This window comes from Diadema antillarum, unplaced genomic scaffold, assembly GCF_040938485.1.
Source record: "Diadema antillarum isolate AM-2024a unplaced genomic scaffold, OU_Dant_1.0 seq00000016_RagTag, whole genome shotgun sequence".
Taxonomy (NCBI): Eukaryota; Metazoa; Echinodermata; class Echinoidea; order Diadematoida; family Diadematidae; genus Diadema; species Diadema antillarum.
This window is the reverse complement of record NW_027271136.1, coordinates 703541-722106: the sequence shown is the minus strand read 5'-3', so window position 1 is coordinate 722106 and position 18566 is coordinate 703541. Positions and strand designations below refer to the sequence as shown.

At 38.7% G+C, this 18566-nt stretch overlaps 1 protein-coding gene across 1 annotated transcript; it reads right to left on the bottom strand.

Moving 5' to 3' along the window:
* Positions 1-2260: 2260 nt before the first annotated feature.
* LOC139725138 (uncharacterized) lies at positions 2261-10933 on the bottom strand. Its single transcript, XM_071636224.1, has 2 exons — positions 10521-10933; positions 2261-5786 (listed from the first exon to the last, which is right to left on the bottom strand). The coding sequence occupies exon 2, from the start codon at positions 4975-4977 to the stop codon at positions 3505-3507; it is 1473 nt and encodes a 490-aa protein (XP_071492325.1). The 5' UTR covers positions 4978-5786; positions 10521-10933; the 3' UTR covers positions 2261-3504.
* Between the last annotated feature and the right edge of the window lie 7633 nt (positions 10934-18566).

The window sequence follows — 18566 nt, the reverse complement described above, 5'->3', positions numbered from 1 at the left end:
GTTCAAATATATTTGTATTGTACAGACCTTTGCGGAGTTCGGTTTCGATGCTCTCGATATATGCGATCATCTTCCAGCCATCAACCAGTTTGATCACTCACAATGTATAATGGTTGTCACAAGTATACATTTGAATCGATTGATAGTTGCTATGGTTATGAAACCTATGCAAGAGGCTTGATTAAAAAGAATCGAAAAGATAAATGAAATAATAAGTGTAATATACGAACACACACACACACACACACACACACTCGTGAGTGTGTGTGTGCGTGCGTGTGTGTGTGTGCGTATCACATAATGTGTCTCTATCACTGAATGTACCGTGCCTCGCCTTTATGATAAGTTTGCTCAATACAGTCGGCAATATTTGACGTAGCTGAGGAAGCGGTTAGGAAGCCTCGTGCATCGACTTGGAGCCGTCTGCAAACATCTTTGAAGTGCCTTGAAATGTCAATGATTACTTAAAGGCACTGGCCCTCTTTGCGTATAAGTATGGCTTTCACATGTCGACTATTCTCTTTGTTGTTGTTCTATTAAGAAGCCATTTTGCGGTTTGTTTGTTTGTTTGTTTTTTCAACCATGTGGCCATCGATGTAGATTTTTGAAGTAACAAACCGTCTACCATTTGAAAACTGCGATTATCATCACGGTTGATTCTTGTGTCTTCACGTCATCCAAACCTCATAGGTATATTAAACACGTATGAACGTAGGCCTAATTACATATTATGTGTGCAAATTAGTTGCTCGTGAAAAAAAAAAAATGTGTCATAATGACTGTGATGATGAATGAGCTGCTGCTTTACCTTATGATGTGTCATAAGGAGATGATAAACTGGTTCTTTTGTCCTGAATGTTTGCTTTGAAAACAATTACAGTCGTTTATAGATATTAGTACATGGTCTATCACGCACTATTCTGCGGTTCTGGATCATAGAACGACGATACGAAATCATGTCGCGTGCCGTTTTGTTTCACTGAGGCCGCTGGAAGGGTGAAACTGCACGAAACTTTTACTGGGTTATTTTTCTGTAACTATGATGAGCCCGAAGAAGACGCGTGACGAGTTGAAAATATGGTGCAACCACTTATCCGAAAACTCGACTTAGCAGTTTATAAACCAGACTTGTATGTTGTCTATAATAATGAAAAGACCTTCAATCTCTAACCAGGAAATCAATAACAGCATTTTGGGCCCGGTATCTCATAACGAGTGACAAAATATGGTGTAGGTTTGATATCAAGCGTAGTTTAATTGCTTCACTGCTCATTGAGCAAACTTGGAATCCATTGTTACCGCTTTCTAGTCTTTGTTATTTACATTTAAGTCATGTGCGCGTGCGTGTATGTGTGTGTGTGTGTGTGTGTGTGTGTGTGTGTGTTTGTGTGTGAGTGTGTGTGTAAACTTATGTGCGCGTATTGTTTGACCCCGAATGATGTCGTGAATGCAACGATTAGAGTAAGGATGACATTTACAATGAGAGAGAAAGAGATGTGTATCCACGCACAACTATAGATACTATGTGCAATTTTCACGACTCAGTTCACAGGATAGGATACATGTAATAGGTCTGTCGATGTATAGACTATGCATGCCTTTGTCGCAGTTGGTGGGGTCTTTTTTGCCATAAGCACATGAGTACACAAAACCTTACTCTCCGAGAGTACACTGTACAGTATTAACAAAAGGAGTATGAGGCGTGTTGGCTCATCAAACGTTGCGTTGAAAGCCAAAGCTGTATTTCGTTAAATCTTCCAAAATTCTGCCCAAAGTCCATATGCGAATGATAACAGACATCAAAATCTATTTTGTCAAAATGTATCAAACTGCTCCTGATTAATGCTGCCAGAATATTCTTTGAATTCCTCGTTTTTTCCATGAATACATATAAACACGAAATCTTCACCTGTCTTTTGATAAGATGTGATTCCGTATATATTACTCAGCTGTTCGAAGACATGGCAGTTTGTGTCAATGCGGAGACATGCTCATACAACATGACAATATGGGTCATTATTGTCAAATTTAAGAACGTGTTCTTATGTTCGTTAACCTCATCTCCACCTACCTACACACACACACACAAACAAACACACAGACACACACCAAAAAAAAAAAAAAACGCTTTGAAATCGAGGAACTCACTCTCCATGTGCATGCAATTCCACATCAAGAGCACATTGACTTTCTGAATATGATAAAATCTGACGAGCAGACTGACAAAATTTCATCTGAAGCGGCGATGACAGAGGTCCTCTTTAATGGATTAAATAAATGGAAACGGAATGCGTTCAATTATGAAACGCATTCTAATCTTTCGCACGATAATGTTTGCTCTCAGACATAATAAACAGTTCTTTTTATAATTCATGCCAGTTTGACAACGGGGATATTTTGTAGACAGCCAGAAAACATACATTGTGTACTTGGAGAAATGATTCAAAGGAGTCCCAAATTATTGATGAACAGAGGTGTCGGTATTTGACAAATTGCTGTAAATAATCTCTTGCGACAGTCTGATTGGCTTGTGCAATTGGTGACGAAACAAAAGGAGGTCAAAAATAAGATAGAGACCATTCAGACCTCCGTGATTTGGGAGAACAACTGCAGTGGCAACAAGTTCAAGCTAACATCATGGAGCTACAACACATGGAGCTGTAGCTTCATGAGAGTCAACAGTCATGACAACAGTCTAAAGTCCCTGTTTTGGCGGTCTCAATCCAAATTCCAATTTAGGGACAAGAGTGTATTTACTTCTGACACTTCATTTCTCAGGTCCCACATGCCATCATCCTCGTTTTACTTATACACGTACAATCACAAGTTGCCGAGTCTCTATCCAATTCAAAACACCAAAAAAGTTCTTTGTGAAAGGTCACCCCACGCTCATGGCAGCTCTGGTGAACAGTAAAATCAAAGAAACCGAACGTTGGAAATTTCAGAGGAATTGGACATAAAATGAAAGGTTACGGCATTTTTAAAAAATGTATTATGTCTTATCAAAAGTGGCATCAGTCACAACCACGTATTGAAATTCTAATGGGGCGCTCATGTCTTCACCTCGCAATTCTCTCATAGGTTTGTACATGAATTTAAAAAGACATTAGAGATATATTTTGGTCGATATCACGGAAATCATATTTCTATAGATCACTCCCCCTTACAAGTATTCTTTACCAGGAACTGACAACTTAATAATGAGTTGATGTGAGGAATTATTTTCTATTTCATTCAACATAGAGAATTTAGTGAAGATTTTTGAACAGCTCATTAAGAAACTTGTGACTTGCGGGGGACATCAGCACCTCATCGAATTTGCACGTGTGAGAATCGGGATTTTCGGTGATTTTTTTTTTCTTCTTCTTCTTCTTTTATGCTTGATCTGAATGAAATTTCGACCGTTCTGGTTGTTTCATATACGTCTTTTAGCTTGACAGAATAACAGTCAACTTAAACATGGGATGGCACTTCATCTTTTAAGACGAACGACTCCACAAAATCTTAAGAAACTTTAATGTCTGGGAGAGCATCTCTCTCCTGAGTTGATCGATTGTCGGTTTGTCCGCTCTTCGACGGCGTCTTCCATTTCGAGACATCTTCCTCTATATTAGACAACGGCTTCGATTTACCGTGTCCGTGAGGTGGCGAGTTCAACGTCGACAAGGAAGAAGTCCGTCGTCGGTTGGAGAGCTTCCCGCCTGGTACGGCCATCTCGACCCCGTCATCTCTGGACTCCGAGATACTCCTGAGTTTGGTCTTACCGTGCCGTCCTCTGGGACTCCTACCGTGCGCTCCCCCTCGACCTGCCCGCAGGATGATGGCCAGGGTAGACATCTTGGTCTTTTGTCCAGACACATCCTGAGCGATCTCCGGCAACGGCGGTGGCTTGGCGGGACGACGAAAGTTCGACGTGTTCTGGACAGAATAAGCGTCCATGATGTTAGACCAGGCGCGCCTCATTTGGCGGTCGCTGTCGGCTCGATCCGAACTAACGGTGATCGGCGCATGTGTCTTGCTCGATACGAAGGACACCGCATATTCCTTGTCGTCTGCAGCTTGGGATGCTAGTCCCAGCAAGGTGATGGCAGAATCTATCGATTTTGTCCTTAGATCTAGATCATTGTCTGTACGAGCCGAGCTCTGCAAAGAGCTGCTACATGATGACTTCAAGATGGGTAGATGAGGCGATGATAGTGAGGGCAAGTGTGTGACTACGTGGGAAGGGGACGGAGACAGCTTAAACTTTACATTTTTCTTGGTAAGATTTGGCAGCGATGCGGTTTTCGCCTTCAGCTTGGATAGTTTTTCTTTTCGTTTGGTGGCGTGATCGATTGGCGGGAAGATCATGTAACGTTCTCTCGCTTGCTTCTTTGCGTGCGACTCCTCTTCCTCCTGTCTCCTCTTCGCCTCGGCCGCCCACTCGTCCGCGTTCATGTGCATCAGACGGTCACAAATTCTTGGGTTGGCTTTTCCGCGCTCCAGCAGCACGTCCGCGATTTCTATCAAGCCGTGGCGTCTGGCATACAGCAGCGGCGTCAACCCGTCCTTGTCGGCGATGTCGACGCTCTGCTGTCGCAGCTCCATGAAGTCGAGTACCATGTTTACAGCTTTGATGTCCGTACTCACCACGGCGTGGTAGAGAGCAGTTCGTCCATGTTTGTCCCTACCCATGAGATTGACAGCGCTCACACCCGCCTTTTTCAAAATAACTTGCATCAGGTCGAGGAACCCGAGCCTGCAGCATTGTTGGAAAACCGTTACGTCGTCGGCGTCCGATTCAAGCATGTCGGCGTCGTGATGGATGAGGAAACGGAACATGTGATTCCGCCTGTCGGGATCCGATATGCCCAGCGCGGCCATAAGCGGCGTTCGCCCATCATCGGTTCGGCCGTTGATATCCACTCCCTGGTCGAGCAGGGCCTTGATTTGGCGGTATCGCAGCGTCAACACGGCGTCCGTCAGTCTCGCGGTCATCGTGACAATCTGCACCTCGCACCACTAATCATCGTTCAAGATTTCACGCCGGGCAGGTGATCAGGAAGGTCGTTTCACTCACAAGTTCAATGGCACAATGCGAACAATTTTCCACCTGGCACACACACACAAAAAAATGCATTTTCGGCTTTGAAAGCTCAGTATTTCCTTTTTGTCCAGTCAAACGCTGAACTCAGGCAAAAACAAAGCAGCAATACGTGAAGGACAAATCATCATTGGTTCTTGTTTCGGGCAGGACAACAACAGAACAGCTGCCGTAGTAAAGAATGATGGTAGAAAAAAGTCAATATATGTCGCCTGCCACAGTGATTTCTCATCCCTCTCAGAACAGAAGGCGAATAACCTCGTCCATTTCCCGCTCGCGATCCTTTCACGACAGCTCCTCTACCACGGGGGAAATAGCGGCAATTACACTGTCACAATCATGCGTGCGAGCGATCGAATCCTCACATCCGCAGAACACACAAGGACATGATGTCCGTACGCGTATCACAAAATATGGTCTTTGGTTTTGTTTGCTTAGAATCATTTCCCCCTCAGCGCTAGAAGATGATGGATCACTCCTGTGTCATCGATGAGGTCGAAGGTCAGTCGTCTCAAGTTGATCATTTCTCTTCATTTTTTACCCCACATAATTTCGCTGTCCCCTTTTCTATTTGCTTATTTCTTATCGAATTTTCTTCTTTGTTCGCATTTTCCTCGTTTCAGCTCACTCAAAGGAATGTGGATTTGTTGATCCGTTGTCACGGTAACGCAAAGCTCTCGCTGTTTAATTCAGGCGGGCACTCCTAGTTGGGAGAGAAGGGTAGATTGCGTTAGAAGACAGGGGAGAGGCAGTTAAAACATAATGAATGAAACAGCAGTTACAATAGAAAATCATTGTCATGGCTGGGGATTCAGTAAACATTTAAAAATAAATCTTAATGCTTGATTTGCTCTGAATACCTGTCCCTTCCACTGAAGCGTAATTCAAACACGCTCACATTTTACGTTCCCACAGACTGCTTTTAAATTGACTCTGGCTAAATCTTCAGCAAACGAACGATTCATCTCCAACCAGAATTATGTGTATGGGTTGACAAGGTTTCCAAGATACTACGATAATTGGTATCTAAACGCTATTATTTCAGAGATAATCTTAGAATTTGACTGAAGCACTTATCAAAGAGATGACGGACAGATCATAAGCATTTTTTTATGAGATCATGAGGAACCACTTTTGAAATATGAAAGAGCATGTCATTCTATGAGGAATTCAACGTTTATTTGATGAAAATTGGCTTTGAAATGGCTGAGATGTCCAAAATAGAGCGATTCCAATAAAGTGTGGGACCCACACTTTATTACGATCGCTTTGTTTTACTTTGTTTTTAGATGTTTCAGTCATTTCACACCCGATGTTCATCAAATAAACTTTGAATTCCTCTTAAAATGGTATGCTCTGTATACTATATCATAAGTGTTTTCTTGGTATCTCGCAAAACGTTACAAGCCCAATTCTCATCTCCACCAATACTGTATCATCCCTTTAATGAGTGAAACAATGCATCAGGAGCAGACGCAAATCAGTAACACAGTTGAGGAAAAATCAAGCTTCCGAGATTAGCGTGGCGGAAAAAAAAATCCACATTGTGCTGATGGGCAATCATCTGGTTGTTGTGCTTAAAGGGATAGTTTTGTATTGGTGGAGATGAGAATTTGGCTTTTAACTTTTTTCGAGATACCAGGAAACCACTTATGAAATAGTACAAAGGATAGGATTCTAGGAGGAATTCAAAGTTTATTTGATGAAAATCGGTTTTGGTACAGCTGAGGCACCCGGAAACAAAGTAAGACAAACCGATCGTAATAAAAGCTGGGTCCCACCAGGGAGGTGGTCTCACCTAGGTCCCACCTTTTATTAGGATCGCTCTTTTTAGGATATCTCAGCCATTTCAAAACCAATTTTCATCAATTAAATATTATAAATAAATATAATGAAATTACACGCTCTTTCACATTTGATTTTAAAAAAAACCTCATTATCTCACCAAAAAATGTGAGAAATCTGAAGTTAGGTCTCAACAGAAACTGCACAATTCCTTTAAACCGTGTTTAATTCTACTACAACACAACCTGTCAGATTGCTCACTTGCATCGTCATTAACGTGTTTACTCTTCTCTGGTTTCAGACGGCTGGAGAAAGCTTTTTTTTCAGAAAGCGCACGGAAATCGTAAAAGCTTGCAATCCAGATAAATGTATTTTGTTTGTGGTGCTGTTTTTTTTTTCTTCTTACATGAGTGAAAATAAAGAAATATATCCTTACTATAGCCCTTCAGTGTGGTTGACTGTACTTTTGTGATAGGAGACTCGTGCTTTTGTATTTTTTTATATTTCTGTTTTTTGGGTTTGTTTTTTTGTAGTAAAAGTGTGCGTAGGGGTGGGTTCCAGCCGCCCCCGCCCCCGAGTCCCTGATATAAATGGAGGTCTATATTATAAAATTTGCGTTTGTGGTGTGTTTCATGGGAAACATTATATTTCTAGAATCCTTATTATATTTCTTTGCCTAAACTGCTCTTGATCGACAATTATTACACTGCTTGTAAGTAGGCCTATATAAAAATCACTCGATATATTCCAGTTAACAATGTAACATACTACTCGTGGTTTTTATCATAACATGATGTAACTTTACTATGCCATGTTACTAATATTTCTCCTATTTAGGCAAGAATTGTTTTTTCTGTAAAAATGATCAAAATATTCAATATCATCCGAACATTGACAGCATCGCGCGTATTCAGTATACATTTCACACGTTGTTCAGTATCAGTATTTAAACATTTACCAATTATGTTTACCTTCATTAATATAGTTTGTATAGTGTTCAATGTCATAATCACCACTCAAATAGTTGACGGTATCTTAAATAAACAGTGCACTTTGTATATTGATCGACATTCCTGCCTGTCAATTCAACGAGTACGTTTCAACAACCCCAGTAACCTGTATCGTCATGTGAATAGACATGTGTTTATACCATCAGTGAATTCTAATGTAACCTCAATTAACAATATTGCTTCTCATGGCTGAAATAAAAAATGCTTGGGGTTTACTGTACCATTCATAGCAAGAACTAACGTATGCAAACTGGAGAGTGACCATGCAAGTACACTAATACTGGAATGCAGTTGGTTGGGAATAAGTAACTGTCATAGGCTTATTCAGCGAATTGAAGAGGGAGATGATATTTTGATGTTCTCAACGCCTCATTTTTTGTTGACCGGAAGATTAGTCTGTATTTCATCGTCGGGATTATGTTCCACGGAGACTGAAAAGAATCCCCTCTGGAGGACCGTAAAAGTAAAAAAAAAAGTAAGCATAATAAATAGATAACATTAAAAAATAAATAAATAGATAAAAAACTCTTCCGGACAGGCGGATTTTCCATCTACATTCATTATTACCGTCTCATTGTTACAAGAATGACAAGTCATTTTGTCATTACGACAAGTCACCACAATATTCTGATAGTGTTTTCTGTAAACAAAAAACAAAAAACCGCTAAATATATAGCATATGATTGTGATATTTATATCTATCGGTGGTCGTGACTCCAAAACTGAGAAGTTGTGATGACTCTGGTGCAGAGTCTAATATTTCTGACAAAGGGAGATGTTTCTATATACTAGATTCGAGAACTGCGAAAGGGCGAGATGCCGTCATGTGATCATAAATTGCTGCATAATTTTATATCCTGTATGTTTTAGCTCCGTTTGGCTTATTGAAGCTGTCAGTGTCACATCGTGAGTGAACACACGGCAGGTTGCCGTTTAATGAATGAGACTTGGTCATTGTCGAGTGAATAAAACAAAATCGACCGAGACCGTTGGTCAGAGCACGAACAAAGCTAATTGGAAGCAATTAAGGCACGGATAAAACCACAAGAATCGACGTGGTTTATCACATCCGTGACTCTTTCGTCCAACGTTAATAAATTCAAGCATAGTTGGATTGAGGGAAACAACGAGGCCATTACACCCGCGCAGCTACTAAATGGACTGAAGAGGGGGGGGGGGGGGGGAGGGGGAGGTCTGGTTGAATATTTAATGTCATGTTACGAAGTTTGCCTAACGGTGACATTCTTGGATAAGTCCAAAGTATAACCTGTCTTATGAGGATAGATGTATATGTATTGCAAATACAATGTACATCAAATAGTTCCCGACGAACTCATTACGACCAATAAAGGTGCTGTTTATGGCGTTAATATTTACACGTTGAAGCGTAAGTGCGGTAGTTGTTGGTTTATTTTATTATCTTTTCACGAACGGCGAATTTAATCTTTCGGTGTGAAGGCTCACAGTGTTGATCAGTTGAACTGATATAGCACGTAAATCACTGATGTTCAAGATTAGCACACTAATTCTTCACGAAAAAAATAGGAAAACGAGAGATTGTTCTAACTTCTATAACTTAACACAGGAGATGTGCCCTAGTTTTCGAAACCTTTGGAGTCGGATATGTTTACGTCACCGCAGGTGTGAAAAAATGTCAAACGATGGAAAGTAAAGACTTGACTTACAACCACCAGTTCTTCATGATTGCGAAACTTCAGCAAACTGATCAATCTGTTTTATAAATTTTGGTGAACATACATGTATGTTCGGACATAAATGTTGTGCACAATTTACATCTCCGCGCAAATTACCTTGTTAGCGGGTACTAAAAGTCAAACAGCTGACCAAGCTGATGTTTTAAACTTTGCTCTTGATATTCCTTTGTTAAAATCTTCAACTTATTCGCTTTCATCTTGTTTTACATATGATAAAGAAACATATAATAAAGATTGGCATATTCAACGCAAACAGACATGAAATGAATGTATTCAAGTGCTAAACCGTTCTTATGACATGTATGAAACTGATTAAGTGTCTGTCCATAGTGTACTCGTAATCTTGTTATCTACAGCTTCACAGACTACTGTTGAACTTTTGATCACATTAATATGACAATAAACTGGCAATCACATTTCTGAGTATAAAAGGGGTCATCGTTCAGTGTGGTTGCAAAACTATAAAGATGATGTCATATCTACACAGAAGGGCGTATATTTACAATACATGATTGTGTTGTGCTGCCTTATTAGAACTACGGCATGAATAAATTTGCATCAAACATGTGAGACAATTAGAACTAAGATTGGGTAATCGATAATGGTTTTATGGTCGCTCACTGATCAAGACTCTTGTTTCAAGGCTTAGAACATCAACTATTCAAATGTCCTTATCAGAAATAACACAGATAGCCAAAAACGTATAGACGAACCATTTAAGTAGACTTGATAAAAGTTTGGAAGGATTCAAACATGGCAATTATAATATGTCGACTTGATAGTTAGAAGAGCGATATTACTTGAGTACAAGACGAGAACGGCATACTGGATTGTAGTAGCTTAATTGAATACACCTGGCTGGTTGATCTCATCGAAATTCCTGACCAGGTCACCTTGTATACAGGCAAGAAATTGAATATTACCTACCTGTAGGCCTGTAAAGTTGGATCTCTCCGAACACCGCGAGTCTGTGGCAGCTGCACGTTTACTGCATTTTGCATGCAGTACTGCAACATATCGGAGTGGCCCAACATTTCATGATGATAATCCCAATAAGTGGGGGTCTATTGACCGGTTACTAAGGAGATCGTCCGCGGGCGATGCCAGTGCCATGAAAGGCGCTGCACAGATGGGTGAGTCTGCTCAATTCGATGGGATTGATAAAACCCTTATAAGTCGCGATAGCCGCTTAGGCGCCATGACCACGCTGACGCGAGATTCGATGCCTGTGAGCCTTCACTCATTCACCTCGGTACAATCTCGAAAACCTTTCAGAAATGATCAGTAATACAGTGTTCATACACTCAAAACGTATTGATAGGGAGTCAGCATCCCGACGCGGCAAGGTCAACTGCCACAATACCTAGGAATAGAACACGGTTGACCCCCGTCACAAGAAGGAGCGGTACGACTCACAGACGAGAGGTGCTCTCGAGAACTTCACGCACCCGATCACAACAGCTCGGGCCGATCCATTTTCTTTATGCATTGACAATACAACATATACTTGTAAACACTCGTCGTCTTTACTATAAAACGCCGCCCCGCATACTAGACGGTGGCTGAGGCGGAACGCTGGTGGGGTCCACAGTAGATCGATGCACTTTCTGAACAATGGGCGTCTCTCTCCATAACACGACAAGAACTTGCTCCCGATAACAATCAGACGTATTGTTTTGAGTCGGTCTAGCTCCCTGCCAATCCTTCATGTTAGGGAAGGAAACTTCGATCCATTATCCTCATTTAACCGTTTGGCTAAATTTAGAGTCACATAATACACACCGAAGACATTGGACAGAAGAGGCACATGGCGTGTGTCAGACAGTGATACAATAATGATACGGATGATATTTATCAGATCATCGAAAGAGAGAGGGAGAAGAAAAAAAAAACAGATAACATGAGTTTTCGCCGACAGAGGAAAATCAATGAAGGGGAAAACAACAATGGACAAACAACGAATATACGGGTGAAACAGATTATTGATCATTTTCTGCACAATCCAGAGAATATTTGATCATTATCATATATCTCCCTGTCGGTGCTACAGAAGTAACGATGAATGTTGTCAGTATCGAAAATCTGCGCTGGTTTTGTGATATGAAGGAAGGGTTGTTAAAAAGAAAAAGGAAAAGAAGAAAACACTAGCAATGCTGCATTTCGCACCGATGATAAGCTCTAGAACTTAAAGGTACTGTTGACCACTGGGAGCCGTGATTTAAAAAATGTTCAAGCTATCACATTTGATGCATATGAGTAGGTCAGTTGTATCACAAAACATTGTACATGTATACCATATAAAAAAATTGCGATAAAGTCTAAAATATAAGGAGATACAACTATTTTTCTCAATAAACCATAACTGTAGATGGTTTATTCTAGAAACAATTTTATTATAATTATTGATGACATGTTGTATACATTACATCGATTTTACTGATTAACATTTTTACATTTCTTTGTTTCTTTCATTACATTTCATTTCGTTTCATCTCTAACTCATATTTCATAACTATTTGAAGCATGAAAGCTGGGTTTTTGTTTCATCTGTAGATGGTAAAGAATGCTTTAAAAATTCAAAAGAGTGTGGAGACACTGCCAGAATTGATTTGACTGGTTATAAAAGAAAACGAAGCTGCGTGTTCAGGTTGGCATTGAGAGATCATATAGATGCCAACAAACAAAACGGTGAAAGTATTTCAGAAGTGGAAAAAAAATTGAAAAAGTAATGGAATTTTCAATTTTCACATTAAATTTTGACACAAAACCTGAATACCAGTCTCATCACGTTTTTAATTATGCAAATGAGCTGCTGATACCTCCAGGAAACATCAGTGAAGAAACACCTTATCATTTCTGTATCAACAGTTTTCAGCTCAAATAAGAAAATTAAGTGATTGATTGCAACAAATGTAAACGGGAACACAAATACCGAATGTCAAACAGCAACAAAAGATGAACAAAATTTGAGGGCGCTCCATCGTCTAGTATTGATAACCATCTCCTACCAGACGGCAGAGGCCGCGTCCCTCTTTGTTTCAACGTGCATAGAGATTCCGTATCACAATAAGATATTGTTGAGAACGAAATCGATAATGATACGCACATGGCGAAGGAATGGATCAATGCGTTGAAGATTCGTAAAGACTGGGGGTTGGTTCACAGAACACCGTCAAATCAGACGTGAGCTAGAGCCGCAACAGATTCAAAATTGGTAAGTTTGATACCAATGGTAACTCGCTGCCCAGACGCACGAGTAGCCAGTCAAATTCAACTCCTCGATGACATTACATAGTTACCAGGTTTGGTCACGTGATTGTATGTGACGTCATTTAGTCTTATTCACAATTTGTTTTGAACATTAGAGATCAATAATTTACATCCCCTCAAAAGAAAATATTGTCTCGCTGAATGATGTCTTGTCTGCCTATTTGTTGACAATCACCGGGTAATAAAGTAATGTTATTGTTTAACACACTTTTTTATTTTTTTTATTCAACACATACTTTACTCTATCAGCTGATAGAGATTTAAAGTCTTAGCGAATCTAATGCAGCACACCTTAACAAACACAGTTTATGTGTGGCGTCATTTTACTCTGTCAATGTGTTGCCTATATAGGGCGCCTCACAATAATTCTCTTAGGCTTCCTCTTCTCTGCTCTCTACCCCATCTCCCTCCTTCCTCCCTCCCTCACTCTCTGTCTCTCTGTCTGTCTCTGTCTCTCAAGTATATATATATTGTATGTATATGAGATATGAGAAAGGAAGGAGAAAGCGGTGCGTATAGCTTTGACATCATTAGTCATTTTAATTCAATTCAATTCAACTGATTTTATTCTATGATAAAGTAATACAAAGCAATATACATAAAGCTTACATGAGTACATACTATTTTAAGGAACTTTGAATCACATAAGTTTCAACAAAACATGGATACAATATTACAATGATATCAACATTGGTTTTTTGTTAAATAAACAAGTAAGCAATACAATCAGATTTTGTAACTCTATATGGAAAAGAGGAGTTCACAAGAAAAGCATAGCTTGTAAAATTTGTGAATTACTCTATAGGAGATGAGGGCATCTCAAGGTCCGTCAAGGACTCCATGTAGGAGTTTTTTTTAGTATCATGGCGTCAGCCGAAACAAACAGAAATTAGGACTATGACAAGGACAAGAACGAAAGTAGGGACGGGACAGGCATTATTCCTCTCACTGTCCCTCCTTTTTCGGAAAAGTGCAAGAGTTGAAAAGTTGGTCTTCGCCGGGAATCGAACCCGGGTCTTTGGCATGGAACGCCAAGGCCTTAAACCGCTCGGGCACGGAGACGTCATAGCGGTTCAGGCAGAACCCTGTATGTATATGTATGTATGTATGTATATGATTATATATATATATATATATATATATATATATATATATATATATATATATATGTATAATGTGTGTGTGTGTTACATAAACTGCCTCTTGTCCCTTATACAGAATTCAGTGCTATATATAAATAGATAATCATTATCATCTTGATTACATGGGTAAACTATCTTACCTCATTTGGGATTATCATCTGCACAACTTTAATGTATACTTGAATTGATAAAGAGTCACAAAGGAAAGGGCAAATAGCATTTGGCAGCCGTTCTCTAGTTGCCTTTTTACAAGGGCAAGTTCCTCCTTAAAGCCCATTCCGCCTGGAGACTGGACGTACTACTAGTCGTCTTAATGGCAATTGCGTTTTGATGCAGATTTATAAAGGCGATACATTTTTAAATGAAACAACAGCAATAATGTCCTTAATTGAGCAACATTATTTGGAGTGGAACTCCGGCGTCAGTCCAACAACCTGACAGATTGAAGGATTCAGGTTTATCAAGGTGGTGTATCACGGTACCAACCATTTAATACGGTTATAGCTCTCATATCTTTTGCAAAATATTTCTCTGAAATCGTTGAATGTGAGTACACACTTCATTTGGAAACATTACCACTGATGTGCGCCCTCAATGAAATGAATCGTATCGCTGAGAATCTACAAGCGGTATCCTGATAAATGACTCACTGTTGCGATAGAAAAGACGTGTTCCTGCTAAAGGGACACATGTTTAGCATTTTGGGAACATTATAATTATATTCGAGAAAAGATGAGAGGGGTCGGGAAGCATCATTATCATCGATGATTTTTATACCCTATAATACCCTCGCCCATAGCAATCTACCTGACCTATGTCAAATGCACTCCCGCTCTGATTGCAATAGGAGTAAACAGAGGGTAAGTGCACAGGATGCCACAGGACCAGTCAAGCCACCAGTGAGACCCAAGACCGAGCTCGGTTTCGACAATCGGTATTCTTGCTCGTCGCTCACCCACTGCCACTGCTAACAGCAGCATGAGGGCCTTTAAGAAACTACCCATCTACCCCCTCGATGTCGGCACCCCCTGTTATGCTTACTTTATCTGTCATGACCTGCATTTAAGAGCTGTGACCATGGCTAAACCGCGATGGGTGCCATATACGTTTTTATTGGTTTGTTATTGCTTCAAAGTTCGATTAGTCATGACGGAGCATATCAAGACGGAATAGCATTAAAACAAAACAAAAATGCCGAGATTACGTGAATAATTATAGCAGATGACTGAACTACGGCTTGGCGAATTTACACGATCAGTCGGTTAAATTGTTAGATAAAAGTGGGCAAATATAAAGAACAAAAACCGTATTTAATCTTCATTCGGCGTCTTTTGTATACAAATACATCTTGAAAACTGAAAAATTAGCGAAAGTTATATCATATTCAGACACGACAGCATAACGTGTTGCATTTACTTTTAAAAAGTCAAACTTCGCATGTCAACTGAGTACATTGTAAAGAAGTCAGCCGTGCTTAAATGAATAAAAACACAAGACCAATTCCTAGTATAGGTATTATGTCATCACAACTGCGTATTTGGGAATTTTGAGTAATGCATGAAGATACCATTAAAAAGCACCGGATTATACTCCATAGAACAAATTTTAGGATGACAAAATGCGGGAACACCTATCGCCAGTGGAGGGCGCTGTTTCTTCATCTGAAAGCTTCATTGTGTTGCTCCTTGTATTGGTGTTGCTGTTATAGAAGTTGTGTTGTACAGGATTCGGCTATGGCGAATTTATGTTGTTAATCTAAGGATTCAGATCTTTTATCGAATATATGATTTGTCAATGACTGAAATAGCACAGCATGACATTTCTTGTTTCTGTTATCATGCCTGAGCATGCACAATAACGATAATAATAATTCATTCACTATAGATTATGCGATGTACACTCTTAGTTAATCAGTCATTATAATCAAAGATGCATATAATATTGTAAAGCCCACGAAGACTATTTTGAAACATGCACTATACAAGTAAAATGTATTGTTATGATGATGATGATGATGATGATTATCAATATCATCATCATTATTATTATTACTATTATTATTATTATTATTATTATTATTATTATTATTATTATTATTATTATTGTTATATTAAAATAGAATTGCACCGAACGCACTGGAACGTGAATTTAAATGCACTCATGGCATTGTATGCACTCTTTGTTGATGTGACTGAAACCCTAGTTCATGTTTCTTCTTTTTTAATGACTTTGAAAATTGGGTGAAGTCATTAAAACACAGTGATAAATGTTAAATCAATATCGTACAAAATTTAAGATAGATCTAAAATATTTTAGTTACCAATTTTTCATTAAAAAAGTGACATGGGTCACCATCACACATTTAAATTGTATGAGGTAGTGATCTTATTTCAACACTGGACAATCGGTGTTTGATATACAAATGTTTTATGATCTTATGTTGCCTCTCTCTCTCTCTCTCTTTCTCTCTGGAATATTTTGATATGAACTGTATGATTTTTATCTTGTTAAGTTCACCACAAAGTATGCAATTTGGGGGAGATTTGACACCGAGTATCCCTGTTTCGGGAAAATTTCTGTAACTTTGGAATTTCCTTATCTCGTTAGTTCTTTTTGAGCCCAATTTTCATGAAACTATTACTGTCCTGTTTATTTGATATACAATGTATTACCATACAGGGTGTATAAAAAAACACATTACACTTTTGAAAAAAATTGTCTAAATTACATTTCAAAATATTTTGAAGATTTTTTCACATTTATGGATACCCAATAGTCTCATTTATCAAGTGCAATTAACAAAAACTTTTATTCACGCTTGGCTGAACACTGACGGTCTTTGTCCAGAGTGTGAAAAATGACTTGTGCCAAATTGAAAGAAGATGGAAAATTCAGTCGGCGGTCCAAATAAGTGCTCCTATTCAAACAAATTGCTTTTTTGCTTAAAGCTTGATTATGTTATGATAGTCTGAGATTTTTTGTCAGTTTTATCGTAATTTTGATGATTTCATTTCTAAATTATTTGATGAGAATTAGAGTGTGTAATTACTTCAAGATCTTTAAAGCACAGTTTTCACAATACACGGACACATCAATACCATATGCCAGTTATTCATTAATGTGGTAATGGAACCAAATTCATCAACATTCAAATCATTCATCCTATTAATCAATCAATTGATTGACCAATCAGTCAACCAATCGATCAATAAATCAATCAATCAATCACTCTATCAATCAATCAATCAACCCATCAATACACCAACCGATATAACAGTTAGTTAGTCATTGAGTCGTTCAATTAGTGAATCAACTCAATAATGAATTAATCACTTTTCAATCATTGAAATAATTGATCGGCTGATTGAATGAATAAATCAACAAATAAATCAGTTTTTCAAACATTGATTAGCCTTTAAGCCACGGGGGATGGGGGGGGGGGGGAAGGTGATATTCCCTATGTCGATCTGCTACTTTTTATAAACCATAGGCCTACATACAATTGTGACTGACTGATTGTTTGATTGATTAAATGAATGAATGATTGATTGATTGATTGATTGATTGATTGATTAATTAATTAATTAATTGATTGATTGATTGAATGCTTGATTGATTGGATTGATTGGATTGATTGCATTGATTGCATTGATTGAATGATCTGAGGATGCATTAATTTTGTACTTTTCTTCTTGACTGAGTGACTGGCATGTGGGTTCGATATGTCTGTGCATGATTTGTGATAACCGTGCTTAAAAGATCTTGATGTTGTTAATCAACCTTCCGTAACACAATGGAATCATTTAAAACGTGACAGAAAATTGCCAGAAAATTCCTAAACTGTCATAACATAATCAAAACTGTGAGCAAAAGAGCAATTTGTTTGAATGAGAACACCTATTTGGGCTTCTGGCTGAATTTCCCATCTTCTTTCAATTTGGTGCAAGTCATTTTTTCACACTCTGGACAAAGAGCGTCAGTGTTCAGCCAAGCGTGAACAAAAATTTGTTTTGTTGATTGCACTTGACAGATTAGACTATTGGGCATCCACTAATACGAAAAAATCTTCCAAATATTTTGAAATGGAATTTAGACAATTTTTTTAAAAGTGTAACTTTTTTTTGATACACCCTGAATAGTACTTCTCTTTCAAAGACATCGCAGATGACTTTCTTGTCCATTTCTCGTCATTGATCGTCAGTTACGTAAATATATGTTTGTATCACACGCACTTTTTAGTTCCATTCTCTCCCTCTGTCTGTCTGTCTGTCTGTCTCTCTCTCTCTCTCTCTCTCTCTCTCTCTCTCTATATATATATATATATATATATATATATATATATATATATATATATATATGATAATGTACAGGAAAAATGGATCACCCATTCACACACAAACAAAAATCAACAGGTAAATTATTACACGTCAATCAGATTTGAAGGCGAAATATATTTCATCATCATCAAACATGATAAACAAAATGATATGTATGGAAACAAAACATCACCCAAATGCCAACAGAATAAAAAAAAAAAAGACAATTATAAAATCAGCAGGTT

Coding starts and splice junctions, on each gene's coding strand:
- LOC139725138 (XM_071636224.1), bottom strand. CDS start 4,977: ATGACCGCGAGACTGACGGACGCCGTGTTGACGCTGCGATACCGCCAA.